The 22,453-nt window shown below is 38.7% G+C and overlaps 1 protein-coding gene across 12 annotated transcripts in view; it reads left to right on the top strand.

Moving 5' to 3' along the window:
• DOCK3 (dedicator of cytokinesis 3) overlaps nucleotides 1-22,453 on the top strand; it is a 413,180-nt gene that overhangs the window by 202,838 nt on the left and 187,889 nt on the right. For all 12 annotated transcript variants that reach the window (XM_033424479.2, XM_033424476.2, XM_033424475.2 and 9 more), the window contains exons 6-7: nucleotides 2,970-3,118; nucleotides 13,070-13,154. In XM_033424479.2, the coding sequence (XP_033280370.1) occupies nucleotides 2,970-3,118; nucleotides 13,070-13,154 (234 nt within the window). The remainder of the gene's footprint in view (nucleotides 1-2,969; nucleotides 3,119-13,069; nucleotides 13,155-22,453) is intronic.

Genomic DNA, 22,453 nt, shown 5'->3' with positions numbered 1-22,453 from the left:
TCAGGTTAGGAAAAAGAATGATCCTTGATTCCATTCATATCTCACATCTAATCTATCAGCAGATCTTGACAGCTCTAACTACAAAACATGTCAAAATTACAAACTCTGAAATGTTTACCTTTACCATTCTTACCTTTGTCCAGTCAACCATCATCATGTGGATTGTTGCAATAAATAGTTTCCTAACTGGAACCCCCACTGTCCTCTTTGCCTTTTCATGATTTATTTTCAACAGAGCACTCAGAGTAATGCTTTCAAGACTTATGTCATATCACATCACTCTTCTATTCCAAATCTCCAGTGGCTTCTCATCTTGCTGGGAGTAAAAGCTAAAGACCTTAACATAATTTACAAAGGCCCTGCCTAATCTGGTCTGTGTTGCCTCTCTGCATCATCACCACTTTCCCCCTTGTTCACTTTGCTCCAGGTGTGCTGACTTCTTTACTCTCTGTGAATATGCCAAGTTCACGTCCACATTGAGGCATTTGCTCTTGCTGTTTCTCATGCCTATAAAATTTCCCCAGTTTTCCTAAATGCTGTCACTTTATTTCATTCAGGTTTCTACTTAAAGTTCGGCTCACAAGGAAGCCTTTCCCTGACCATTCTACCTGAAGGAGTAACTTCTCCTACTCCCCAGCCAATGCACCGTTGGCCACCCACTGTCCCTATCCTGCTTTAATTTTTCTTCTTAGAATTTTCACCACCGTTATGTATTTGTGTATGGTCTATCTCTGCTCTCTAGAATGAAAGCACCATGAGAGTAGGGACTTTTTTTTTTTTTTTTTTTTTGCGGTACGCGGGCCTCTCACTGTTGTGGCCTCTCCTATTGCGGAGCACAGGCTCCAGACGTGCACGCTCAGCAGCCATGGCTCACGGGCCTAGCCGCTCCGTGGCATGTGGGATCCTCCCGGACCGGGGCACGAGCGCATGTCCCCTGCATCGGCAGGCGGACTCTCAACCACTGTGCCACCAGGGAAGCCCAAGAGAGTAGGGACTTTTGATCATAACGAAGTAATAGCACTCAGCAGGTGCTCCATAAGCATTTGTTAATTGAATGAATAAATCAATGCTTGTATATGTATGTAGTGGATTGTTGTGTATGGCTTGATGGGAAAATAATAATCCTAACTTTCTATTTTAAACTTAGACAGGTGGCCCTGATTTATCATAAAGAAATGCATGTACTGGAAACAAACACCACATTGCCTTTATTGCTTATCTCAAGATCTCAATTTTGCAGATGTAATTTGCTTAGGCTTTGTTGCATTTGAGCTGGCAAGAATTTGAGTTCTGCCCATCTGCCAGCATTGTGTACCATCAAGGTGCTTAAGTTTTCTTCATATGTTCATTGAGTGAAGAAAGAACAGCTTGATGTAGTTAGAGTGCATGATTTCTAATGTCTTCTAGTTAAAAATAATTTCTCTTGGGCTTCCCTGGTGGCGCAGTGGTTGAGAGTCCGCCTGCCGATGCAGGGGACACGGGTTCGTGCCCCAATCTGGGAGGATCCCACATGCCGCGGAGCGGCTGGGCCCGTGAGCCATGGCCAATGAGCCTGCATGACCGGAGCCTGTGCTCCGCAGCGGGAAAGGCCACAACAGTGAGAGGCCTGCGTACCGCCAAATATAATAATAATAATTTCTCTTTAAGATGGACCTTTAAAAATCTAATGCTCCAGTGCTCCATTAGATGATTTCTAAGTAGTATGATGTTCCAAACATTTTAATCATAAGCTCAGAGCCACTTAAAAACATTAGCTGATTCTACTGATTTGTAATTTACTTCATAATTATAATTTTATTTACAGTCACTTGAATCCAGCTTATTTTGACAAGTGTCTTTTTAGGGGAAATCCAGATAGAGATTTTACTAACACTATGGTAAAGATTGTCTGTCTTTAAAAGCATTCTTTATAGATTAGTTACATTCCAAGAATTTTAATTATCATATAAAATTGTGCTTCTCTATAATAAAAACAGAAACCGAAAGATTCCAAAATCAAGATTTCACTTGTGAGCAAATAGAACTTTAGTTCTTAAACCTATATTCTTTAGTAAAGATGCTTATTTTTGTTAAGCATCTACTGTCATGGCATTTACATTTTTTACTTGTTAAAACCACTGTGATGTCCATAATTAAGTTCATTAAGCTGTTTCCATTTAACTCTTATAAAGGTGACGCTTTTTTTTGTTTTTTTTTAACATCTTTACTGGAGTATAATTGCTTTACAATGGTGTGTTAGTTTCTGCTTTTTAACAAAGTGAATCAGTTATACATATACATATGTTCCCATATCTCTTCCCTCTTGCGTCTCCCTCCCTCCCACCCTCCCTATCCCACCCCTCTAGGTGGTCACAAACCACCGAGCTGTGACGCTTTTCACTGAACTGAAAAGAGTAGAACTCTATGACACTAGGGACACATACTGTTTTCAAAAGCTAATTAAAGCTAGATGAGGCCTGGAAACCTGGAATGAATCTCACTCCAGAGACTGTAGCTTTATGTTGAAACAGTTCTTTAAAATAGGGCAAGTGATTCTGTCTCTGCCTACCCCAACTTGAGTATCCTTCCTGGAGAAACCAGGGATGTTGCTGGATGGTTGAAATCTTTGTCATACATAGTAGCTTCTGTCAGAGAAAACCACTCTAGGCTCCTGTGTTTCTTTTGGTTCTGATTAAGTTTAGTAACTTACTGGAAAATTAATAGTTCAGGATAGAGTAGAGATAGACAGATGGTACTTTGCATAAGCCAGATCAATTATGTTGTTAGATGTCACTTTGTAGAGATTTTTAGACAGTAGGAACTAAGGACTTTGGTTTAAGATTCTTAAATAAGCCTCTCTTTACATTGCCTGTTTTTAGAGGTTCAGAGAAATGAGCACTTTTCATAGTTTAACTATTTCTCTTTTTTTTTTTTCATTCCCTTTCCATATCCCTTTTTTATTTCACCCAACACCAAAAATGCCCTTTCAGAAACATAAAGTAGATCTTTTCTACAAGCTACGCCATGTGATGAATGAACTTATTGACCTTCGAAGGCAGCTCCTGTCTGGTCACCTGACTCAGGATCAGGTGCGGGAGGTTAAGCGGCACATCACCGTGCGCCTGGACTGGGGCAATGAGTAAGTATGAATGTCATTTGGGCATCTCTCAGTTTCATTTATGATAACTTAGTCCTCATAGAGTTGTACCTGATCAAAGCTTATCTTTAGGGATTAAAGACGTTGTATTCTCCACTAAGCTTTGATCATTTTTACAATGAGTAGCCGTTTCTTTCAGTTTATAGCAAAGGACGTTCACTGGTTCTACTCATTGAAACTCTCTCAGCCTCTATTTTCACTTCCAGAAAATTAAATAATTGGACTACATTAGCCTCTGGGGTTTCTTCCATCTCAAATTCCTTGATTCTAAACCTCAGTAATCAGAATACTCTTTTTTTTTTTTTTTTTTTTTTTTTTCGGTACGCGGGCCTCTCACTGTTGTGGCCTCTCCCGCTGCGGAGCACAGGCTCCGGACGCGCAGGCTAAGCGGCCATGGCTCATGGGCCCAGCCACTCCGCAGCATGTGGGATCTTCCCGGACCGGGGCACGAACCCATGTCCCCTGCATCGGCAGGCAGACTCTCAACCACTGCGCCACCAGGGAAGCCCCAGAATACTCTTTAGTTTCATCTCTTAGTACCTTTGAATTTGGTGTCCTTTACATTTTATAGCCATATAATGAATCCAAATAAGTATATACTACAAATGGGAACTGTCTACATCTGTACATCAGAATATTCTTAATTAATTCATCATTCAGAAATAGTCCTGTATTTATGCAGTGGGTATGACTATTTACTATTGCCATACAAGTAAAATTATAAGACTTTGGCATGGGAAGCTGGAGTAGATAGTACTCAGATTTTATTTCTTCCTAGATTTAATAATTGATATGATTCTCAAATGCTTTTGCCTCATTCTCTTAAAATCAGGTCCATTGAACTTTGAAGTGACGAGGTTGCTTCCTATTTAAGATATACGTTTACCTTAAGTATATTTTAGAACAAGTCTTTAGCTCCTCTCCCCCTCAAGACACCATTGAAATGACAAAAAATAAAAAGAGTGGGAGGAGTGCAGCAATAAATGGGATATGTGAACCCATTTCCAGAAGCTGAAAAGTAGATGGAGGATTAGTAACAGAAGAAGAAGCCTGTAATGTATGGAGGAAACTTTAGCTAATGAAGGAGTTGGTCTGCCTTGCAGCTGCTAGAATCATGGGAGAAAGGGAGTGTGCCCTGGAGCTTAACAAAAGGAAGTGCTTAAAAGTATGTAAAGTAATAATTCACTACTTTTGCTACCATGAGTAGCAAACCTGGCAGCCAGGTGTTTCCCTTTCAGATAGACAAATACAAAGACCAATTGCCTAGGTGGAAACTGGGCAACAAAAGTTTGAACTGGGACTTTATTGCAAAGCCCTCCATATTGAGGCATTTAAGAGTTTCAAAGTGTAATGAACAAATCCCTTCCACTTACCAGAAAGAGAAGCTTGCTAGCCACCCACCCATGTACAAAAAACTCTTCACATTTCTAGTGCCTTTTAAATTTGAATGGACAATCAAGTATTACCAAGTATTTGAAGAAATCCTTTCACAGGGAAGAGAGGGAGACCAGGATAAACAAAATACCTGGCCCTAGAGAGAGTGAAGATTAGTAAAGAACTTTAAAAATCTCTGAGTATCCTCCAAGAGAATCAAGAAGATTCATTATGCATTATAAAATGCTACGAAAAAGGAATGGAGAGTAGGATTTCAAAAAAGAATTTAGGCGGAGAACAGGAAGATAATTTTATGTCATCTCTAGGAAAATAAAACAAAAAGATGGGAAATGGTTGAGAAAAAAACAACAGTACAGAGATTCAATCTAGGGGATCCAACATCAGACATTATATTTCCAGGAAAAGAACAAAGGCAATAAAGAGGAAATTCTAAAAAAATGATAGAAGAGAATTTCCTAGAGCCAAAGAGCAGGTGACTTAAGATTGGAAGAGTCCATCAAATACCTAGTATAATGAATGGAGAAGAAAAACCAAAACCTACAGTGAGGCACACTAAGATATTTCAATATTTGGGGCTGAAGAGAAGATCCTAAAAGGTTATCAGACAGAAAAACAGGTCTTCTTACAAAAGAATAAGATTCACACCAGCCTCAAAAGTTTTATCAGCAACACTGGATGCTAGAATATAATGAAGTAATATCTTCAAATTTCTGTTGGGAAATGATTTGCCACCCAGAATTTTATAAACAACCAAACTATATAATCAAGTGTAAGGGCCAAATAAAGCCCTTTTAAAGTACTCAAGGATGCAGAAGTTAACCTGTCATGGCTCCTTTCTTAATAAGAGACTTGAGAATGTGTTCTTCCAGAAATAGAAGAGTAAATCAGGAAAGAGGAAACACGGGATCTAATAAACAGTGAATCCAACCCAGAGTGGTACTGTTCAGTAGAAAAGAAAAAAGAACAACTCTACATTAGTTATTTGTGACACCATCCTATCCTTGTTTGTTTCATTAAATTACAACCTCTCTTGACTGTTAATAGCATTGCTTGGCACACACCACAGACTCCTTGTATGATATAACATGAATTCAGATGTACGATAGATCAGGCAGTGTTCTTTAAATCTAACTTTGGGCAGTAAAAATCTTAGCAAAATGTAGTATGTTAACTTACAGTATAGCTACTGATCCTGTCTCCTCAGCTCCAAACAGTACTATATGGTATCATTGTACTTATTTTAAAAAATCAATAATGGTAGTAATTTGCAAACATAGCATCACTATGTGCCAAGCAAATTGTTACTTTTGAACTGATGACACTAATAGTTGCATAAATCATTATGTTGCAGTTTAACTGCACTATACATACCAGTAAATGAACAAGAGAAATATTTTATCAATACCTCTTTATGATAAAAGTTAGAAAACAGACCAATCAGATTTTGCAGTCAAATCTGAAAACTTAAAGATGATAGCTTGGAAAAAAGTTCAAATTATATTTGAAAAAGACAAAGAACATTATAAATACCTGTCAGTAAAGTACAGAGCTGTTCCACCTACATTAATAACTTTTTCTCAACAGAGTGTGTATGTGCTTGTGTGTGTGTAGGGAGAGTATTTATATGTTCATTTTGATAAACAATATAAACCAGAAACATAGTTCCATTTCCCCCCCCACCCCACTTTTTTCCCTTCTCCCTCCTTTCTCGAAACCCTGATCCTTCTCTCCTGGTGCTTCTGTATCTTCTTTCCTCCTTTCTCCCTTCCCTTCCACTTCTTTCTTTCCCCATTTCTTCTTCTTTCCATTTTCCCCTTTACTCCCAGTGGAAAATACAGTCACTTAAAAACTTAAATGAGAACTTTTTAGGTCTACTGTTACTAAAGGAAAAAGACATATTGCCTCCCAAACCAATAGGACAATTATCTCTGGTTCTCACTCGAAGTAACCCTTTTAAAAATGTTCCTTCTTAATTTGAAAGAAGGGATGGTGTACTGCAAAAGTAAAGTCATTTCGTACCAATAGGTTAGATATAGGAGACTGCTCCATGCAACAGCTGAGCACTGATAACCGTATCCATTCTTCCCATTGTATGCCCTCATAATTCCACTCTTCTTGTTCCATGACACTTTTATAAATGCCATAAAATATTGATAAGCTTAGCATATGCTGGCATGTTTTGGGTGCACAATCAATATTTTCTGAATGTATTTTTACATTGTAATTGATGTAATTAAATATTAATCCTATGTAATTTTAAACTTTATGCCTTTTTCTTTAGACTCTTAGACTTTATAGCTCTGCCTTTTCAAAACCTATTTCAGACACTGTTAATAACAGCTATTAATAGTTTATTGAGTACATCTACCTGTATCACTGTGGCAAGTGCATGGTCTAACTTATCTGCACTGTTATAATGAAATGCGATTATGCTCTTCCAAGACAAGAGCTCTGTTTTACCTAATGAGGAAACTCATAAAAAGGCTCAGAAGAACTTTTTCCAATGTTGCATAGTGAGTGGTAGAACTGGTGTTTGTACCCAGAACTGATGCCAAAGCACATATAGTTTATGTAGGACCTTACTATCTTTATGATCATTTTTAAGTGTGAGTCTTAACACCAGGAAAATTATTGTCAGTATCTGTAGTCTGTGGGTTATTTGATCTTTGTTCTGTTATCTGTACCACATGTCTCATAATATATATATCTGCTTTAACACTGAGTTAGAACTTTCAAGGATAAAAACTAAACTGGTACTATACTCTTGTATTTAGAGTTTAAGTTAAATGCAGAGCCCTCCACATCTACGTAACAACTATTTTAATTTTTTTCCCTGAGATTAGGAATTTTTATTTATTTGGCTGAAAATTTGAGGATTCTGACATTAAATTTACGTGGCTTATACTTGTTTGCCTCTTTGCCTATGTGCACGCTCATTCCATATGTGAAAATTATTAAAATTGTATTAGGTAGAAATCAGCATTTATAATATTGTGTTCTAAAATACAGGAAGGGCATAAAACAAGGTTGTATTCAAATTAACTAGCCATTATCTCTGCTCAAGTCTCCTATTCAAAGATTAAGTCAGTTAATTACATCCTCTCCAAGGGAAATTTAAAATAATTTGTCTAGCAATGTAACTTTAATGTGTTAATTTAACATTTTTGACACCTTCCATAAAGATACAGAGAAAAGTTTCTTCTCAGTCTCTGCTATCATCACTACAGTAAATATAGCATAGATGAGTTAAAAGTTGTGTCAACCCAGGACTGACACAGCCTAATTGATCTTTGCCATAGAAAAATACCTAAGTAAGAAATACTTTACTCTTAGAATAATTTATAGGATTTTTGTATTTCTTCTTTAGGTAGAAAGTACAATTTGATTAAAATGTAAACATTTTATAAGCTTTTGTTGAATTAGAATAATGTGTCTATAGATTTCAAGTATCAAATGAAAAAATTGGTATCTTTTTATTGTGAAGTCTCATCATTTAAGACAAATCACCAATAAATGCATACTTTCTAGTTATTCTTTCTCTCCCTCTCTATCAAATTATTCCCTTCCCTCGCTTCTCTTTTGTACCTTCTCGCAGGTTTTCAAAGATCCTAACCTACCCATGTCCCTTTCTTCCTGCTTAGTTTATGTTCCTTACCAAGTGAATTGCTCTTGGAGGAAGCAACACAAGCAGTAGTTTGAGTTATACTATGCAGAGAATACTGCCACCACCACCACCCCTGCCCCCAACCCCAGCGAGTTTCCTGTGAGTAAATTTTTAGCTAGGACTCAGAAAAGTTTATGGTTCAGTACTTTCTCTTTAAGGACATAGTGATATTTTCCAGCTTCAGGACATCTGAAATTAGTAGAAGCTTCCAATGCCTTCTTAGAGTTCTTCTGGTATAAGGTGTTGTACCCATCCATCAGTTTCTTGCCATACTTAAGAAGTCTGAGATAACTATGTTTAAACTATGCATGTGTCAAAATTCTTCTCTCAAGTTACCATGTTCAAATGATTAACTTACACACACACACTCATTCTTTGTGCATCTGTTTTGCTCATCAGCATACCCTGCACTTAGCACAGTGCCTGCACTTGATAGGCACTACATGAATGTATCTAAGTAACAAGGTGGGTTTTTCTTATGCCTGTTGGCTACTCATTCATCAGTCTATGTTTGTTTCCTTCTGGATTGATGTATTGACACAAAATTATTCCTCAAAGTATTATGACCAAATTGATTACAATCACTTATAGCCATTAGTATTTAACTTCATGGTTATTAGTAGAAAGGTGGCAGGTATAGTGGAAATATCATGGGTTCAGAGTAAGACAGACCTAGCTTGAGACAAGCTCAACTGTACTCCCTTAATAGGCTACTTAGTAACCTCTCTGGGCTTCAGTTTCCTCAGTTATAAAATGGGTCTAATACTGTGTACTTCCCATAGTGCTTAGAGGGGATATACATAAAATGCCTATTCCAAGTAAATGTTCAGTAAAAGGTAGCTATTATTAGTTATATCTTCTATTTTATTACTATATAAAATACCATGCTCTCATTAGTATAGTTATATCTATATGCTCTCATAGTATAAGTATCAGAAAAGGGCACTGCCCACAGAAAATCTTAGTATCTCTAGCCTTTTTCAACTAATTCTGGGGGAGAACTAGATCTTAAATGCCTTAAAACATCCATCATATATAATTAATTAACTTCAAGTTATTTTCTACGTTCTGTGGTTCAGATGAGGAAACCCAGAAGAAAAAGATACAATAGAAAATAGAACAGAATATGGAACATTCAAAAGACATGTAAAATTCAAAGAATTTGATAGAGAGAGAGATTCACGGTCTTTAGAGTGGTGCACCTAAAAGAATGCAGGAACAGAAATATGTCTTTTATTCACTGCTGTGTCCCTAAGTTCATCATGAGCCTAGCATAGAGTAGGTGCTAATATTTATTGAATTATTGGAATGAATGAATGAGTGATTAGTGACAAGTGGTGAGAGAAGACTATTTTTGTGAAGACGATTCACCTAAGCAGTTGGTAAGACCATTTTAAAAACTCAGCTCTATACTACATCTGTATGTAGATGTATATGTAGTTGCATGCCTCCTGCTTGTTTAGGAGTCTTTTTTCAGACACAATTCTCTTTAATCACAATCCTTGTACTTTAAGTCATATTTTAGCTAACGATGTAACACATAATGATAACAGCAGAAGCAGTTCACAATGCCTGGCAGTGTACTGAGTGCTTTACATGGATTAATCCTTACAATAGCCTGTGACAGTAGAGAAGACAGTATTCTTGGTGGGAGAGCCAAGATACAAACTAGGCAATCTGACATCAGAGCCCATGCTCCTAACTACTCTGATGCGCTGCCTTCCTTTGCTGTGACGATAAAGAGACTAAGTTGACCATTCCCTGCACTTACTGTTCACTGTTCTTAGAATATGCCATAGGAAGAAATAGCCAGGAGCCTCTTTTACAGAGTGAAATTTTAGTGAACATGTGTTGTTTCTCACTGTGCAGCACCTCTGCCTTCTTCCAATGAGGACAGTCCTTCAATTTAGCTTTTGGAAACTACTCTTCATCCATTGAAGATGATCTTAGTAGAAGGAAATCAGTCTTTGGTTTTATTAGATCACCTGTTAATCATTTTCTTATTTCCTAAGGTAATGAAATCAAGAAACTAAAAGGTACTGTGTTTTAACAACTTCTAGGAGAGGGAAAACACTTTGCTCTTGGGAGAATTAGCATGAGGAATATGAACATTTGCTTGACTCAAAACTGCTCTATTTCCTATATCCAGTACCATTGGTGGTACATGATAGATCCTCAGAGAGTGTCTTTGGGGTGAGTGGATGGGTATATGGGTGGTTAATTGAATGGACAAGCAAGCTAAGGGTGGCATAGTGCCAAGGTAGAGTTTGCATAGATGCCATTCACCAGACAAGCCACATCATTGCGTGTAGTGCACTACTACAGAGCATATACTCTCAACCCTGGCCTTACTGACTTAGATCCATCTGGATTTTTTCTTAAGCTGTTGTACTGAAAACATCTATTTTGATTGGATTATTTGTACAGTCTTCTTTTTGTTAATTAATTGTAATATTTAGACTACCTCATATATTTTGTGACCATCAGTGGTTAAAGAATATGTTTGAAATTTTATCTCTTCATTTTTGTATTTAAAGAATTTTCAACAGCATGACTACAGAAAATTTGTAAAATATCTTAAATTGATAAATTGTTTAATTTCACTTTCCTTGTACAAATACTAATACCATTTTTGTGATCTTTCCACTGTTTTTCCACATATATGTAAAAGTATTCTAAATATTTGAGATCAAAACTGCAAAATTATCTTTCAGATGTAAATTGCTTTTTAAGATGAGAGAGGTGGAAAGGATGTGCTTCAGCTATATCTTGCTCTCCATGATACTACTGCCTTTACATGCTATAAGTATTAGAAGCCAGAGGCCTGAAATTATTTCAGGGAAATTAAGAATAATTAATAAGAGGTGATTGAATGGAGTACTTCTTTAATGTATGAAGACAGGAAATAAAATCTCTTATAGATTTAAGTGCATTAACATCAGTAATCAGATTTGATGTCATGGTTTTACCATTAAACTGTGAACTATTGTAATTAAGGACAACAGTGTATTACTGATCTTCTCATCAGGCAAAACTACGAGGGTTTTTTTTTTCTGTATTTAATACCAAAAAATTATTTCCTCTTTAAAAATGCATATTTCTCTATTATAGAATAATACAAGTTATAGTAATAGGTAATAGAAAAATATGGGTTTTTATCCTTTAATAGAAAAATAGGTTTCTCCATTTTTTTTGCCTGCTAAAAAGTACACATCTAAATTTTAATTCTTAATCATATTAGTCTGTGTGATTAGCGTGTTTGCTTATAGCTTCTTCATGTAGGTTTGATTCCCCATTTTTATTTTATCAGTCTTATTACCATTTAACCTCTTCATATCTTTTCCTATAAAATAGGGTTAAATTGTAAGTAAAATAATTCTGCGTTTTGGATGTATATGTGGCTTATTTTTTTTAATTTTTGCGGTACGCAGCCCTCTCACTGTTGTGGCCTCTCCTGTTGCGGAGCACAGGCTCCGGACGCGCAGGCTCAGCAGCCATGGCTCACGGGCCCAGCCACTCCGCAGCATGTGGGATCTGCCCAGACCGGGGCACGAACCCGTGTCCCCTGCATCAGCAGGCGGACTCTCAACCACTGCGCCACCAGGGAAGCCCTATGTGGCTTATTTTAAATAAGTGGGAATTTTATTCACAGAAAGAGCCTAGAGAATTAGTTTTGCTAGCATATTCTAAATGTAGTTCATAATCTAGGTGAAGAAAAAAATATATACACTTCTCCTTCCATCATCTATGGCATACTTTTTGCCAGGTGCAATAATTCATAACACTCGCTTTAGAGTAGGGTGGTCACAGAGCAGCTCTGAAACCCTGATGAGAGTTATAGGCCCTCTCCTCAGAGAAAATGCATATATGAACACATACACATACTTTTATATGTAGTTACAGGGGTCCACAACTCCTAATTCCACTGACTCCAGAGTCAGAGCTGTTGTTCTAGAGAGTGAGAAAGGGCGTAACATGTATTGAATATAAATTATGTACCATATTTGAACCCAAGAGTTCTGCCTGTCCAGAGTTATTTCCACTGTCTCATACTGCCTCCCAATCAACTATTAATCATTATCACTTATTCCTTCATGCCCAAGTTATACCAGATCTTCTAAGTATTGTTTTCTTTATTAATCGTGCTCCCTGGTTAAACTTCCATCTAAAGTGTCTTAAGGTATTGGCTAATGTGTGGTGAGGTCTTTACTATAACCCAGTGTCAGTATTAATTAAATTGAAAATGAGATAAAACTCAACCAAGACATAAGTTTCTTTGAGTTTAATACCTTTAGGAGGTGATTTTTTTTTTTTTTTTGGCTGTGCCTTGCAGTATCTTAGTTTCCCAGCCAGGGATTGAACCCATGCCCGTGGCAGTAAAAGTGCAGAATCCTAACCAGTGGACCTCCTGGAATTCCCAGGAGGTGATTTTTATGTGTTTGACTTTGAATTACAAATCTACTTGGACACTGAATAATTTTTTTTATCCTAATGAAAGTAATGCATGGCTGAGCCTGTACATACTTGCAGGATGGGGGAAATTGAAAAATAAACACAACTTATTAATGATCTAAGAAAATCCGTCCTTAGTGAACTCAAGCAATCTGTTATAAATGTGATACTGAATGAATCCTTTTTACCATCACAGGGGGAACTACTTGATGACGAAAATTGTCACAGTCTTAAAATCCCTAGCCTCATTTATTTACCTGAAGGTGAACACAGTTAGGTTACTGGATAAAGGCATGTCCCTGCAGAGGCAGTGTCTGAACTTCTGTCCATAAGGTCATGGTTGGCATGGGCTCTCAGGCACATAAAGAGAGATGAGTAATTTGAGGACATGGCATGCTGAATGTGGTCTTTCTCTTTACTAGGCATTTGGGCCTGGACCTGGTGCCTCGAAAGGACTTTGAAGTAGTGGATGCGGACCAGATTAGTGTCTCAGATCTCTATAAAATGGTAAGAAATTATTACACAGTGTAGCTTGCTCCTGCACACTTAAGTTTTTCTCTTTTACTATCCCTAATTACATTATGAAACAATATTGCTAAAATCATTCCTTTGTCTTTGTTTCAATGTATGTAAGGGTCTTCCTTATCTGGACAGTACCTATCACACTTGCTCTCTAAATGGAATTACTATGTAGGGCATTTGGGCCTACTGTAATGTCTAGCTGTCATTTCTCAGTTGGTTTTGCTGGTGAACAGAGCTCCTTCAGCCTGCAGCAGTTACTAAAATTTTGTCTCTCTCCACCTCTTAAGAAAAGCAGGTAGTTGAAGCTGAAAAGAGCCAGTTATTAATAATGTAATGATTAACCCTGGAAATAATGTACCAGCATTTCTTTCTTAAAACTTTTTTTATTGAACTATAGTTGATTTACAATGTTGTGTTAGTTTCTGGTGTATAGCAAAGTGATTCAGTTGTGTGTGTGTGTGTGTATTCTTTTTCAGATTCTGTTCCATGAGAGTTTATTACAAGATATTGAATATAGTTCCCTGTGTTGTACAGTAGGGCCTTGTTGTTTATCAGTGTACCAGTATTTCTAAGATAAATCCTTAACTGTCTGTTGGTTATTATAAAAGTGTATTGAGTTGACTGATAACCAAGATTACACTTCGCAGGCTGAATAAGAAGAATTAACTAAAAGGTACAGAATTTTAAAGTAAAACAAATAAACATCAGAAACCTTAGGTGACTATTAAGCTTAGACTAAAAGGACTGGGTAAAACCTCACTTTGAGGAGTATATATTCAAGGAGTGTATATTGGTGAGAATTACAAGTTTTAGAAAGAATTACAAATTTCTCTTTAAGAAAATGTAATATTTTTAGGAAACACAGAGGATGCAAAGTATGTTGCCTGGTCAAGAACCATAGGAAATTTGCCTAAATCATATACAAATAACATATCAATTGCTTCGGTATATTTGGTTATGTATATTTACAAGTATACAAAAGCATTTGTGTCCAGTTGCCTTAACTATGCTCTGTGTGAAGTGATATGTGTGAGATATAGAAATTAAAGATGGAGACTTACTCCTTCCCTTAAGAATATCACTGTCTATGGCTCAGTGGTTACGAATCTGCCTGCCAATGCAGGGGACAGGGGTTCGAGCCCTGGTCTGGGAAGATCCCACATGCCACGGAGTAACTAAGCCTGTGTGCCACAACTACTGAGCCTGTGCTCTAGAGCCCGTGAGCCACAACTACTGAGCCCGCGTGCCACAACTACTGAAGCCCACGTGCCTAGAGCCGGTGCTCCGCAACAAGAGAAGCCACTGCAATGAGAAGCCCGCACACCGCAATGAAGAGTAGCCCCCACTCGCTGCAACCAGAGAAAGCCTGCACACAGCAACGAAGACCCAACGCAGCCAAAAAAAAAAAATTAAAAAAAAAAAAAGAATATCACCATCTAGGGTATTGGTTCCTAACTCTTTCTGTATTATGGAGGATTGATAAAATTTCTCCCCAGGACGATACAAGTATGATTTTGCATATAAAATTTTATACTCAATTTTAGGGAATTGATAGTTGCCTCTGAACCCCATGCATGGTCCCCATGTTTAGAAACTACTCTAGTGGGATCAGATAGACCACAAATAAGAAGGTTTATGAGCTGCATGTCATAATTAAGATATACACTGATGCTGTTAGAGGGAGTAGCTGATTTCCTGGGGCTTTGAGCAATCAATGAAAGCCTCCAGAGACAAGTAATGCTTAAGGTGAGTCTTGAGAGATGTGCAGGGCTTCATCAGGAAGACAAGCCATAAGGAAGGACATTCCAAAAATAGCACAGAGCATAGGGAAGTAGTAATTCCAGGAAACTATAAGATATTTGGTAACTTTGGCATGTAAGTATGTGTTAGCAATTGGGAGATAAGGCCAAGAAGAAGGCAAGAGCCAGATCACAAAGAGCTTTGTAATCCCCAAATTAGTAGAACTGCTAGTCTGATAGAACCATGGAGTGACATGATTGGATGTGGGTTTTAAATGCTGAGAGAGTATAAAATGCAGAAGACTGGAATCAGGGAGGAAAGAGACCACGGAAGTGATTCAGGCAAGAAATAATGGCTAGGCAACAATAGGAATGGAGAAAAAATGCAATAGAGAATGTAGATGTTAATAAGTAAAAATGATGAATTTTGATGATCAATTAGATGTGGAAAGTGAAGGAAGAATGACAATTTGAAGCTAAGAACTCCCCTCAGAATGGTGGCTTGGAGGATGATATTTTTGGTAAGGATTTTGCATTTTATTCTAAGTGTGACAGAAGGCCTGTGAAGGTATTTGAGCAGGGGAATGACATGATTTGGCTTACATTTTAAAAGGATTCTTCCAGCTGATGTGTGCAGAAGGACTGGAGTAGAGCAAGAATGGAAACAGGGAGCAGTCATTCAAACAAAAGATTTTGATTTCAGTATCTTGAGCTAGATAGGGTTGGAACAGTGGAAGTGGTAAGTTGTTGGATTCTGAATATGTGTTGAAGGATAGATCCAGTCAGAGTTGTTGATAGATTGAATAGGTGTGCGTGTGTACAAAAAAGAGAAAGGTCAGAGAAGAATGACTCCTATGTTTTGACATGCCCAACTTTGACCTGGGTGGAAATGGAATAGGAAACATTGTGGGAGAAGAGAGTAGAGCAGTGGGGATCAATATTTCTGGTTTTTCCTTTCAAGGTTTAAATGTCTTCTAGACCTCCAGACTGAGATGTTGAAAGTCTGGAGTTCAGAAGTGAAGTTAAGATATAACAATTTTGGAGTCATCAGAGTATATATGGTATTAAAAGCTGTTGGATAAGATGACCACTGCTTTCCACAAACCTCCATACAGTGAAACCCAGTGGTCAGCAGATCCTACACATCAATTCCAGACAGTCAAGCATCAACAGCCATTGGAAGAAACCTCCCACATGAAAGTTAAAGACCAAAAGAAATACTTATGAAAGAAACTTGGAAAAAACTGACAACTCAGTGGAAGAAAATGGTGATTGCTGTCTGCAAAGGGAAGTGAGACAGCCAGGAAGCAGAGCGGAGCAATCTAAGAAGCAACCCAAGGAGCTCTAGAAAATTACAAATGAGATAACTGGAATAAACTTGGTATAAATACTGAGACATCTAGACATGGCTAGGAACAAGGAAGTAGGGCAGACAGAGGCTGCCAGTATCAGTCATGCATTGGGAGCTACCATGGCTCACAGTGGCCTGCTCTGCTTAGGATCCCAGCAGCCTTTGCTGCTGTGGACCTCAACAGCCCTTGTGGACACTGCAGAACCCCTCAGCTTTTATTACTGGGGACCTCATAATGGACCTCAGCAGACTGCTCCATAGAGGACCCCAGCATATTTCACCACTGAAGAAACCAGTAGCCACCACAGAACCCCTGCAGATTTTGCCATTAAGGTTTTCACCCCACAGGTATCTGCATTCACAGATGCCAGCCACCTGAGTCCCCCACCTCCCTCCGCATCTCTTGACAGAGCACGAATTATGTAGCAGCCCTGGCCTCTGTGGTTGTGTGCATGTAAGACACCAGTCTAGACCCCTACAGCTGAACCCCACTGCTTTGTGTGTGCTCATGTCTAGCCTCTGCAGCTATGTACCTGCACGCCACCAGCCTGACTCCCAACACAGGCCTCCACTGCCATGCATACAACCACGGCAAGCCCCTGTAGCCATAGGAGTGTATGCCAACATCCAAGGCCCCCACAGCTGCTTGTGGCCCATATCCAGCCTTGACTTGTCACTGGCCTGCAACCCTAGGCTCACCTAAAGGTAGCCCCTGCAACTGTGCACCTGCACACTGGCCAGCCCAACTCCCATCCCTGCCTCCACTGCCATGCATGTGCTCATGGCTAGCCTCTACAACCTTATGAATATGTGCCAACAGCTAGGGTCCCTGCAGTTGCTTGTCAATCTGCAGTTGGCACCAGCCCTTTCTGCTAGTCCCAGCCCTTGCTATTATGTGTGTGTCTGCAGCTTCCCCCTCCCACTCTGCAGGTACCTGAAGCTGGACCCTGAAGCCGGACCCTGAAGCCATGTGTGTACACACTTCTGACTCTGCCCACCACTGCTGCCTGTCCTGGTCCCTAGCCACTGGACCTGGAAGATCCACTGAGGACCCCAACATCCCTTGCAGCCACTGTGGACCCTCCACAGCTTTCCCTAAGAATCACAGAATTGTTGATATGTGGACCTGTGTGGCCTCAGCCAATGAGACCTGCACCCTGAGCCCAGAGCTACGATATGCCCTAACCTGGGCACCCTGCACCATTAGACCCAGAGTCATAGCATACTCTAGCATCCTCACATCCATAGGTGAAGATCTTTCCTTACCAAAGCCAGTCCATAAAGTCTTGAAGAGATAACAGCTCTTCAAATGTGCAGACAACTATGAAAGGCTACAGGGATCACAAAAAATCAGGGAAACATGACACCACCAAAGAACACAGTAAATTTTCAGTAACTGACCCTAAAGAAATGGAGATATACAAATTGCCTGACAGAGAATTCAAAGTAGTTATTTTAAAGATGCTCAGAGAGCTACAAGAGAACACCAGTAAACAGTTCAACAATATCAGGTAAATAATACAAGACCAAAATGAGAAGTTCAACAAAAAGATAGAAAACATAAAAGAGAACCAAACGAATTTTGGAGCTGAAGAATACAATGACTGAACTGAAGAATTCAGTGGAGAGATTCAGTATTAGACTGGACCAAGCAGAAGAAAGAATTAGTGAACTTTGGGACTTCCCTGGTGGTGCACTGGTGAAGAATCCGCCTGCCAACTCAGGGGACACGGGTGTGAGCCCTGGTCTGGGAAGTTCCCACGTACTGCGGAGCAACTAAGCCTGTGTGCCACAACTGCTGAGCCTGTGCTCTAGAGCCCATGAGCCACAACTACTGAGACTGCGTGCCGCAACTACTGAAGCCCACATGCCTAGAGCCTGTGGTCCACAACAGGAGAAGCCCGTGTACCACAATGAAGAGCAGCCCCCGCTTGCCACAACTAGAGAAAGCCTGTGTGCAGCAACGAAGACCCAATACAGCCAAAAAAGATTTTTAAAAACTCATAAAACAAAGAGTCCCTGGAATTCCCTGGCAGTCCAGTGGAGCCAAAAAAAAAAAAGAGAGAATTAGTGAACTTAGAGACAGATATATCAGAATTTTTCAGTCAAAGGAGAAAAAAGTAAAAAGAATGAAGAAACCCTATGATATTTAAAGATTACCATTAAGAGAATCAATCTATAGATTATTAGAGAACCAGGAAGAGAAGAAAGCAGAAAGGGGCAGAAAGCTTACTTAAAGTAATGCCTGAGAACTTACCAAATCTGGGGAGAGAGATTTGAACATCAAGTTCATGAAGCTCATCGGTTCCCAAACAATTTGAACCCACAGAGATCTTCTCCACGACATTATAATAAAACTATCAAAAATCAAAGACAGAGAAAAATACCATATGATATCACTTATATGTGGAATCTAAAAAAATGATACAAGTTAACTTATTTACAAAACAAATAGACTGACAGACATAGAAAACAAACTTATGGTTACCAAAGGGGAAAGGGGGGGAGACAAATTAGAAGTTTGGGATTAACAGATACACACTACTATATATAAAAACAAACAAGGGGCTTCCCTGGTGGTGCAGTGGTTGAAAGTCTGCCTGCCGATGCAGGGGATGTGGGTTCGTGCCCCGGTCCGGGAAGATCCCACATGCCGCGGAGCGGCTGGGCCTGTGAGCCATGGCCCCTGAGCCTGCGTGTCCGGAGCCTGTGCTCTGCAACGGGAGAGGCCACAACAGTGAGAGGCCCGCATACTGCAAAAAACAAACAAACAAACAAAAAAACAAACGAGCAGCAAGGAGACCCAATGATGCCAAAAATAAAATAAATAAATTAAAAAAAAACATGAAGATATAAAACACTTAAGTATATAGTCAAATTCAGATAAGTATATAGTCAAATTCAGAATACTCCAATACTATAATATGGCAGTATATTACTCTAGTATAAAGGTGAAAAGAAAGCAAAATTAAAAATAACTATAATTACAGTAATTTGTTAATGGATGCACAGTATAAAAAGATGTAAACTGTGATATCAAAAACATAAAGTGGTGGGAAGTGAGTAAAAGGGTAGAGATTTTGTATGAGATTGAAGTTAAGTTGTAATAGCTTTATCTATAAGATGTTTTATGTAAGTCTCACGTAACCAGAAAGCAAAAACCTACAGTAGATACATACAAGATAAAGAGAAGTGAATCAAAGCACACTACTATGGAAAATCATCAGTTCACAAAGACAGCAAGAGAAAAGAAAAGGAACTACAAAATGAGCTAGAAAACAATTTTTAAAATAGCAATAGAAATTTCTTACCTATCTATAATTACTTTACTTAAATGTAAATGGATTAAATTCTCAATCAGAAGACATAGAGCAGCCAAATGGATTAAAAAAAAAACAAAGAATATTCTGTTTATTAACAGACTCACTTTAGTGTTGAGAACATGCATAGGCTGAAAGCAAGAAACAGAAAAAGATAATCCATCCAAATGGCAACCAAAAGATGGCAGCAGTAGCTTTTTTTTTTCTTTTTTTTTTTTTTGAGGTACGCGGGCCTCTCACTGTTGTGGCCTCTCCCGTTGCGGAGCATAGGCTCCGGATGCGCAGGCTCAGCGGCCATGGCTCACGGGCCTAGCCACTCCGCGGCATGTGGGATCTTCCTGGACTGGGGCACAAACCCGTGTCCCCTGCATTGGCAGGCGGACTCTCAACCACTGCACCACCAGGGAAGCCCAGTAGCTATTTTTATACCAGACAAAATAGGCTATTTTTTTAAAATAAATTTATTTATTTATTTTTGGCTGTGTTGGGTCTTCATTGCTGTCCACGGGCTTTCTCTAGTTGCAGTGAGTGGGGGCTACTCTTCGTTGTGGTGCATGGGCTTCTCATTGTGGTGGCTTCTCTTTGTTGTGGAGCATGGGCTCTAGGCACGTGGGCTTCAGTAGTTATGGCACGTGGGCTCAGGAGTTGTGGCTCACAGGCTGTAGAGGGCAGGCTCAGTAGTTGTGGCACACGGGCTTAGTTGCTCCGTGGCATGTGGGATCTTCCCGGACCAGGGCTCAAACCTGTGTCCCCTGCATTGGCAGGAATATTCTTAACCCCTGCACCACAAAGGAAGTCCCAAAATAGGCTTTAATTAAAAAACTGTAACAAGTAAGAAAGAGGGTGATTATATAATGATAGAGGGGTCATTCATCAAGAGCATATAACAACTGTAAATATATATGCACCCAACTTCAGAGCACCTGAATCTATAGAGCAAATATTAACAGAACTGAAGTGAGAAATACACAAGAATACAACAATATTAGATTCTTTAGTACCCCACTTTCAACAAGTGATAGATCATTCAGACAGGAAATCAATGAGGACATGTTGGACTTGAACTACACTTAGTACCAAATGGACCTAACAGTCATATTTGGAATATTAAGAATATTCTGTCCAATAGCAGCAGGATACACATTCTTCTCAAGTGCACACGGAACAATCTCCAGGATAGATCACATTAGGCCACAAAATAAGTCTTAACAAATATAAGAAGATAGAAATCATATGAAATATCTTTTCTGACTACAGTGATTTGAAACTAGAATTCAATAACAGGAAGAAAACTGGAAAATCCAAAAATATGTTGCAGTTAAGCAACACAATCCTGAACGACCAATGAGTCAAAGAAGAAATCAAAAGGGAAATAAAAAAATATGTCCTGAGACAAGCAAAAATGGAAACACAACATGCTAAAACTTAGGGATGCAGTGAAAGCAATTCTAGGAGGAAAGTTTATAGTGATAAATGCCTCCGTTAAGAAAAAAAGATCTCAAATAACCGAACTTTATACTTTGTAGAACCAGGAAAAGAACAAACTATTCCCAAAGTCAGCAGAAGGAAGGAGGTAACAAAGATCAGGACAAAAATAAATGAAATAAAGAATAGAAAAACAATAGAAAAGATCAATGAAGCTAAGAGTTGATTGTTTTTTTTTTTTGAAAAGACTAGTTGGCAAATGTTTAGCTAGATTTAGCAAGAAAAAAGAGAACTCAAGTAAATAAAATTATAAATGAAAGAAGAGACAGCTGATAAACAGAAATACAAATGATCATAAGAGACTGCTATGAACAATTATATGCCAACAAATTGGACACCCTAAATAGAAACATACGACCTACCAAAACTAAATTATGAAGAAATAGGAAAACCGAACAGACCAATAACAAGTAAGGAGATTGAATCAGTAATCAAAAACTTGCTAACAAAGAAAAGCCCAGGACCAGATGGCTTCATGGGTGAATTTTATCAAACATTTAAGAAGAATGAATGCCAATCCTTCTGAAACTCTTCCAAAGAAATTGAATAGGAGGAAACACTCTTCAAACTTATTTTACAAGGCCATCATTACCCTGATACCAGAGCCAGATAAGGACACTCCAAGAAAAGAAGGCCAGTATCCCAGATGAATATAGATACAAAAATTCTCAACAAAATGCTAGCAAACCAAATTCAACAGCACATTAACAGCACATAATCAAGTGGGATTTATTTCAGGAATGCAAGAATGGTTCAGCATCTGCAAATCAATCAATGTAATGTGCCACATTAACAAAATAAAAGATAAAAATCGTATGATCAAAACCTATAATGGAAAAGAATCTGTAAAACATATATATATATGTACACATATATATGTATGTATATGTATATATATATACATATATATATATAAACTGACTCACTTTGCTATATGCCTGAAAGTAACACAACATTGTGAATCAACTGTAGTTCAATTAAAAAATCATAAGATCATCTCAATAGATGCAGAAAGAGCAATTGACAAAATTTCAACATCCTTTATGATAAAAACTCTCAAGAAAGTGGGCATAGAAGAAGCACACCTCAATATAATGAAGCCATATATGAGAAGCCCACAGCTAACATCATACTCAACAATGAAAGGTTGAAAGCTTTTTCTCTAAGATCAAGAACAAGACAAGGGTGCCCACTCTCACCATTCCTATTCAACATAGTACTGGAGGGACTTCCCTGGTGGCGCAGTGGTTAAGAATCCACCTGCCAATAGGTTTGATCCCTGGTCGGGGAAGGTCCCATGTGCTGCGGAGCAACTAAGCCCATGTGCCACAACTACTGAGCCTGCACTCTAGAGCCCGTGAACCACAGCTACTCAGCCTGCGTGCCACA

The sequence above is a fragment of the Orcinus orca genome, chromosome 10 (assembly GCF_937001465.1).
Source record: "Orcinus orca chromosome 10, mOrcOrc1.1, whole genome shotgun sequence".
Taxonomy (NCBI): Eukaryota; Metazoa; Chordata; class Mammalia; order Artiodactyla; family Delphinidae; genus Orcinus; species Orcinus orca.
This window is presented reverse-complemented; position numbering and strand designations above follow the sequence as displayed.